The 8,504-nt window shown below is 39.8% G+C and overlaps 1 protein-coding gene across 1 annotated transcript; it reads left to right on the top strand.

Moving 5' to 3' along the window:
* Positions 1-2,942: 2,942 nt before the first annotated feature.
* Positions 2,943-3,728, top strand: cart3 (cocaine- and amphetamine-regulated transcript 3; the record flags this gene model as incomplete). The annotated part of the gene is made up of 3 exons (XM_080729959.1): positions 2,943-3,116; positions 3,311-3,394; positions 3,621-3,728. The coding sequence occupies 3 exons, from the start codon at positions 2,943-2,945 to the stop codon at positions 3,726-3,728; spliced, it is 366 nt and encodes a 121-aa protein (XP_080586085.1).
* Positions 3,729-8,504: the final 4,776 nt, after the last annotated feature.

Here is an 8,504-nt window from a genome sequence, read left to right as displayed (position 1 = left end):
AGTTGAGCTGTGTGTCTTTCATTTGGAGAGTCTGGTAGGTAGTTGAGCAGAAGGCAAAACAATAGATCTTGTGCTTGGTGTTGGCGGATGCAGAGTGATCAAAGTAGTCAGAGCTACAAGCTGAACACAAGGACAAAAACCACACCCAGCGTGAAGTGAGCGGTGGTCGTGCTTGCATAACGTCTTCAGACTAGGATATAAGTCTAGGATGTACAGGCTACAGACACACACGTACATTGCTATGGCAAAACGCTGAGGAGTACAGGCTACAGACACACACACACACACACACACACACACACACACACACACACACACACACACACACACACACACACACACACACACACACACACACACACACACACACACACAAAAACAGAGTTGAGGCAATAATCCAGTCAGTTTTAGTTGTTACAGATGAGAAGATGAGTTAGTTATATTCTGATGGAAGGTACACACTAGGGGTGGTAGGCTACATTAGGAATGCAGAAGAGGTGGTTGGGGGTTTAAATATAGGCTAAATCAGTGTGACCATGCAATTACTGGACACACAGATAAGAAGAAAGGAACACATTCAAATGTCTCCTGTGAAAACCATATTCCTGCCTGCATGGTCAGAACACAAGGCTGAGCTATCTCCTTGGGCACTGTTGTCCATAAGAGATGTCTAAAACCATAACAAGTTGGCCTATCTTTCTCTTTAAGCATCAAGAATACATAAATAGAAAAATAAGTGAAGAAAAATATAATTATCACCTATGGTATTCTGCCTTTAGATGCCAGGGGTGAGGGGATTGATAAAAGGAACACAACAAGCCTTCGGGTGGTGTAGTGACACAGAAATGTGTGTGGGGTGGAATTAATTGGGGAGAAAAAGTAAGAAAATGGATACTCTAAACTCTGTATACAGCAGCTGACCAATCAGTATATCGTCGTTGTCGGTTGAAAACCTTGTATGTCCAAAACCGTTCATTTCGCATTTATCATTTTAAAAATGATTTAAACTAGTGAAAACAGCCGATCTACAAGGACACGTTGTGTGTTGTAGATCTGCTGTTTTCACTACTTTTGTGCGAAGGCCTTGTATGATGAAGCAGGGCTTTACTTTACGAAAGAACATGAAACTTGGAGATACGAGGTTTCCACCCGACGACGACGATATACTGTATTCACAACTTATCATGTCCAACATGGACACACTTCAGCCACCAAACACAGTCAGTTGCTGCAGTTGTTTTGGTATAGAATTCACAGCTGAGGATACACTGGAGTTTATCCAAGTGTAAAAGAAACACAAATAAAACAGTATTGTGGAAAACAGCAACCACTGCTGGTTCCCAGGCTGGCCTTCATATGATCCAATGGGGAAATTTAGCATGGTCCTTGGTCTTCTGGCAGTGTGCACAGAAACTTTGGCATCAGTAAGTTGAGAGGGAGAGATCTTCACCAGATTCATAGACAGACAGTGATACAGACAGACAGACAGACAGACAGACAGACAGACAGACAGACAGACAGACAGACAGACAGTGATACAGACAGACAGACAGACAGACAGACAGACAGACAGACAGACAGACAGACAGACAGACAGACAGTGATACAGACAGACAGACAGACAGACAGACAGACAGACAGACAGACAGAGAGACAAACGAGCACACATGGCCTGGCCTTTGGCCTGGCAGGGATAATGGGATGTTTTAAACTGAAATGGTTAGTTGGTGCAAATAAAATGTAACATTGTGTGTTCAAGTCATTAAAAATTGAAGCCAGAGAAATGAGTCACACAGTCTTCGGTACAATAAAAGCTCTTCCATTTCAGTACCTGCTGGTATAGAACAAAAGCTGCCAACACTAAAATAATTGAGTGTTGGCCTGGCCAGGATAACTAGAGGCAGCTGTCTCAAACACATGATTAAGGATACAATATACATTGACATTTATTTGAGTTGCCTTTAATGCGTCATGATTTATCACCTGGCTTTGGGCAGTGGAAGTCATGGCTGCTTCAGATCATGTAAAATCACATTAGCTTGTGGTTGGAGGTGCGGATGGGGCTGTCTGTGCTTGTGATTTCAAATGTAAAAGGGAAATAAAATCTTTACGTGTAATCACTCTTTAATTAACGGTACATCCATGGTCCAGATAAATTAGTCTATGTCGGCGAAGGCTATTTTGTCACTATTCCCATTTCAATCCATCCTTAATTTTCAATTATAGGATTCAGTGATATCACACATGATGATGATGATGATGATGATGATGGTAATAATGATTATTAGAAAATGAATTGCCTATGCTAGCCATCATAGAATATTTGCTGCCACATAACATTCATTTTCATCCATTTTCTTCATTAAATATGCATAAATTATGTCATTTGGCATAAATGTATTTATAATTTAGGTAAACCTATCTCTAAAAAGAAGAAACAGCATTTGTATCGAAAGAATGTAACAAAACAAAACAATAACAAAACTCACTGTTTAGTCATATCTGACCATCCAACAGTAATAATGCAGGATTCAGGAATAGTAGGCATTATGAGAGGATATGTTTTAATAAATATAATATTCCAAGAAATAGCCTTTAGGCTACACCATCCATTTACTTTTGTAAAACATTGTGATTTCGTTCTTGTTTTATCTTCACTCAGGCCGACACAATGTAAGAATTAGAATTCCAATCAAGACAACAACAAATTGCCTTCAATGCCTTGTATTCCAGTGCCACCCCACTGCCACCAACTTTTGGAGAATTTGCCCAGCAACTTCATCGCAATGACTCACCCACGACATCTCTTACGCAAGAAACAATCAATGGGTAAAGGTGGAGCAAGTAGTCAACCAGAAGGGAAGAGAATCACATAAAAGGTGTTTGGCGTGCAGAACTCGGAACATTTGCTGCGGGTCTGGAAAGCAAGGCGCGTCAGAACCATGGAGAGCTCCAGGATGTGGGCGACAGTGGTTGTGTGCGCGGTGCTTCTGTCCGTTGTTCTTGGATCAGAGCTTTACGACGACTCCGAGTCCGAATCAGAACTAGACGTTGAGTCCAGAGCCTTGCGAGACTTTTACCCCAAGGATCCAAACCTGACCAATGAAAAAGAGCTGGTAAGATTGTTTTTTCATGCATGGTACATCCGACAGTCCTAAATTTTCAGATTATTACTGACTGAGCTAGCTCTGGTCCATCTATGACTGAGCTATAGCCTGTGTTTTGATCGAGGTAACTTTTGTTGTTTATTGCCTGTCACACATATTTGCAAATTCTTTTTTTTTACATGTCTCGTTTATCTGTTCAACAGCTTGGAGCTCTCCAAGAAGTTCTTGAAAAACTGCAGAAAAAACGACTACCACTATGGGAAAAGAAATTCGGGCAGGTTCCTACGGTAAATAGCAAATATGTCTACCTTTGATGTTATAACTTCAGAAGACGTGTATAAAATCACGATATTATTATGTTGTATTTACAGCAAGCTATACAGCTTTTTAAAGCATATAGGCTACGTTTGGTCTATTTAAAACAAATGCTACAGTTTGAGTTTTTCAGTACTGTATAATCCTATATAGCCTAATAATGAACAGTGGCGATATTATTTTTGTCATCCCTCTCAGTGTGACATTGGAGAGCAGTGCGCAATAAGGAAGGGCTCCCGGATTGGAAAGAAGTGTGACTGTCCCCGAAGAGCATTCTGTAACTTTTTCCTGCTTAAATGCTTATGAGCTCATCAAGATCTGAACGTGTGGGGCCGGTCAGAACGTCATGGATACATTACACGGTTATATTATGTAATATTTATTATATTAATATGTTTTATTATACAACTACGAATGCTTATTGAGAAGCAACAGCTATTCTGGGCGCATTTTTGAATGACTTGTCTATAACTTTGTTGAAATATTTTGTGTTTAACTGAATGTTTAGGTATGACTCACAATAAACAATGTCAAACCTTGTTTTGTAAAGCATTGGGGTGGCTGTGGTAGTTTTTAAGTGTCCCAAAAAATGTCCTCTTTTGTTGAAGTTCATAGTCTCTGAGTCTCTGTATTATTGGTTATGCCTATACCAGTGGTTCTCAAAGTGGGATCCGGGGACCCCCTCGGGTCCTTGACAGGGTTCCAGGGGGTTCCCACCGTCCCTAGCATTAATAGACTATGCTATAGCATTACACTTCTAAATGGTAAATGGTGCATTTATATAGCGCTTTTATCCAAAGCGCTTTACAGAGATTGTGCATTACATTCACGCACACATTCATACACCTGTGGCGGAGGAAACCATGCAAGGCACCAACCTGCTCACCGGGAGCAATGTGGGGTTCAGAGTCTTGCCCAAGGACCCTTCGACATTAACTCCGGAGGAGCCCGGATTCGAACTGGGAACCCTTCGGGAACCCTTCGTGCTCTAATAACGGTTTCTCTACCCCTGAGCTATGCCTGAGCTATTCTGTTAACCACCTTAGCCCTATTCATTTTCTATGACAATGTGTCACAATGCAAAGTGTTGTGAGCTTGTAGATGCTATTAAAAATTAAAATTAAAATAATATAATCTGGCACACACCTTTTTCAGATGGGGGTCCTTGGCCAAATACATATCAATTTGGGGGGACCCTGACAAGTTTGAGAACCACTGTGACCCACAAAATAACATTACACAAGGTTTTTGTTTGTAAAAGACTGGAGTTCTGGAGTACAATTAAATATTACACTTTACAACTGTGGAAACTATACGTTCCACCTTTAAGACTGCAACCCAAAATAATGGATAATTATTAATGTCAATAAAGAGTCTTGATAACCAAAGACTTTTTATTACTGTGCTTGTGATTTTAAATTAATATCAGAAGTTTACTCTATATATATATAGTAAGCCTTGCCGAGCCATGAGGCCCTTAGAGCAGGAGTCTAGCTCCTGTTTCTGTAGCATGAGGCAGCTTGATGTACACCCCCTGGACATGATGCTAGTATGTCATAGGGACTTACTGTACCCCCAATCCAAGCCTTGATGCGGAGTGCCAAGCAGGGAGGCACTGGGTCCCATTTTTCAGAGAGAGATATTACTTCATGGGGAAGTTCGAACCCCAACCTCTCAGTCTCAGGGCGGACACTCTAACCACAAGGCCACTGGTATACGTATATGTGTGTATATATATATACCGGTGTATATATATATATATATATATATATATATATATATATATATATATATATATATATATATATATATATACATAAACACAATAAGAGAGAGAGGGAGAGAGAAAGAGAGAGAAAACTGTATAAGCATTCATATAAAACTTTATTTTAGTTGCAACAGTATAGTTGTATTGTTGTTGTATATAGTGTAATGTATTCTTCATCCTTTATTCTGTAATTTATAATCAGTCTGTATGGTGTCCATTTTGATTTCATCTTTGCTCTCTGCTCCATGTTCAAAGACCCTGAACAAACACACACACACACACGCACGCACGCACGCACGCACGCACGCACGCACGCACGCACGCACACACACACACACACACACACACACACACACACACACAACCACGTCAATCGCATTGGCCACCCACTTTCCTTTCTGATGTATTACTGTCCAGTCTGTCCCCAAGGGAATACTAATATCCAATGCATAGCTGGAAGGGCACATCTAGCTTTGCAACAACACCTGCTCCATGATAAACCTACTGTTCAGACCATTTCAACAATATAGTATTGACGTAACTGCAAGTGACTTCTGTAATGAGTCACTGCTCTCATGCAGTTCCACTCTAATTATACTAGGGTCAAAAAGTATGTTTTCAAAGTAGCAAAACACAGTGGTGTAAAGTAACTAAGTACATTTACTTAAGTACTGTACTTAAGGTGTTTGTACTTTACTTGAGTATTTCCAATTTATAATACTATATTATATTTCTACTTTTACTTCTACTTCACTTCATCTTGGATCCAAATATTGTACTTTCACTCCACTACATTTATTTGAAAATTTTAGTTACTAGTTACTTTGCAGATATAAATTATAATATTATAAAACATACATAAACGACTTTAGCCCTATTTTATACCTTGGCTATTTGAAAATAGCTGATCTACAAGCTCACAACATGTCGCATTTGCGACATGTTGTGAGCTTATAGATCTGCAGATCTATAAGCTGTTGTGAGCTTATAGATCTGATTCCAAACATTTTGTACTTTTACTTTTGGTACTTTAAGTACATTTTAATGCCAATACTTTCATACTTTTACTCAAGTACATTTTGAATTCCGGACTTTTACTTGTTAGGGTGCCCTCACACCAAAATACCTAGAGTGGAATCCGCCAATGCATTTCAATGAGAATGGAGTGTTTTTTGCCAGTAGAGGATTTCTGCAGTAGAGGATTTTCCCCTTAGGGTACGGTCACACCAAAGTATGGTTGCCAGCTGATAAGCGGATTCTGCCAATGCATTTCAATGGGAATGGAGCGGATTTTGGGAGAAATCCACGAATGGCAATTGTCGGTTGGAAACCTTGTATGTCCAAAACCGTTTGTTTTGTATTTATCATTTTAAAAATGATTTAAACTAGTGAAAACAGCCGATCTACAAGCACACAACGCCTCGCGGTGCGAGGCGTTGTGTGCTTGTAGATCTGCTGTTTTCACTACTTTTGAGCAACGGCCTTGTATGATGAAACAGGGCCTTGCTTTGCGAAAAAATGTATACATTTGAAACTTGGAGATACGAGGTTTCTGCCCGACAGTGACGATTTACTTTGTTGGCCGTCCAGCCCCCAAAATGGAACGAAGGCCGACATTTTATTTTTAATTTTTTCCTAATGAACTGGCCGTTCGGGAGTTGTCCCGCTTTTCCCAATGGCCAGCACGTCCCTGCTTTTACTTAAATAAAACATGTGAGTACTTTTCTAACAATAAAATTGCAATTACAATTACCTAATAGTCTCGTATTGATGTGTCACCAATGCCCTTATGTTCTTTCGAGTATCTTCCATATGAAGTGAGCCATTGTCTCGCCACCCACATGATGTGACCAGCTTATGTCCTCGCTGATGTGAACACAGAGGAACCTGAAGCAACTCACTTTCTACTGCTGTACTGCAGTCCCAGTGCAGGGCGTCACAAGGGGGGGGGGGGGGGGGGGGACTGAGTTACCAGGGACCAAGGTGGAGGGGCCTTAATTATTTTATACTTTAGCTATTGAAAAATGCGCACAGATTGCCGCGCTGTGAGCTTGTAGATCTGCTATGAAAACTCGTGAAAATGTGTGCAAATCTTTGAATATGATGTAGTTTTTAAGCGTAGTGTAAAACTACATAAGCGTAATATGTAGTTTTAAACTCAAATTTTGCTTCTGGGCGGTCCTTGGAAATAAATATTTTGAGATGGAGGTCCGTGGCCAAATACATATAATTTTGGGGGTCCTTCACATGAAAATGTTTGAGCACCACTGACAGAGAAACATAGGTTTTTCAAAAGACCTTAGAAGGATTTGAAATACCATATTCAAAGACTTGCACAAAAACTTTTTCAAAAATATGGTAAACCATAGTCTTGTGTGGCAGTTTTTAGCCCAAGGAATGTTTTTCGTGCAAAACAGATGCTTGCAATGGATTCAGACTCATGAAAACCCCCTAGTTTGACCCCTCATATGCTACTTAAAGCAGATGAATTTTTTCCTTTTTTTTCCTGTATAGCAAAGTTAATGGGACACCAACTCTAGCGGCTGATAACTCCAATTTAGCTGTGTCTCAGAAAGGGTTGTCATACCAAAATATAATCTACAGATATAGAGCTTTTCAAAAAATGCATGGTAACCACCTTTCCGATACAGACATCTCATATGGCCCATGGACTAAAACAGGAGATAGGATCCTGCCCTATGGGCCACTTGGCTCCCAAGGTTACTGACATACCTTATGGATCAATGGATTGGCATCCTTTTGTCTTCTCGTACAGCTTAAAATGTAAGTCGTTACACTGGAACAGAATAGAACTAGAAAGAAGTGTGGTTGCCATGACACGAGTCACACTTGCAAATATATGTCTCTGTATCTGTCAGTCCTTGTCCCCATGTGAGCGTGTGTGCTAAACCATTCCGTCCTTATCCCTTTTATGCCCATATATGGAGATCCCTGATGTCATCAATATTAAGCCCATATCTTGGAATGCCCATATATACAGTATGGACATACTGTGTCAGTTTCATGTGGTCTATGTCGTCAGACATCTAAATTATGACATTAAATATGTTTTAGATAGTCTATCAGCCATTATTCTGTATATTTAATTGTATAACATAATTATGTCACGGATGTTCATTTACATTTCTATACGTATAAGTTATCCTTTTATGTTAAAAGAATAGCCTTCAGGCACCAAATTTACGCCTTGTTGAACTAAGTGAATTACATTTCATGGTATTTGCCTAAAATCATGTAATATTGTGCATGTATTTTGTGTTCACGTGGTTGTCTCTGTCTGCATATGAGCATAA

The sequence above is a fragment of the Nannobrachium achirus genome, assembly GCF_963921795.1.
Source record: "Nannobrachium achirus genome assembly, chromosome: 7".
Taxonomy (NCBI): domain Eukaryota; kingdom Metazoa; phylum Chordata; class Actinopteri; order Myctophiformes; family Myctophidae; genus Nannobrachium; species Nannobrachium achirus.
This window is presented reverse-complemented; position numbering and strand designations above follow the sequence as displayed.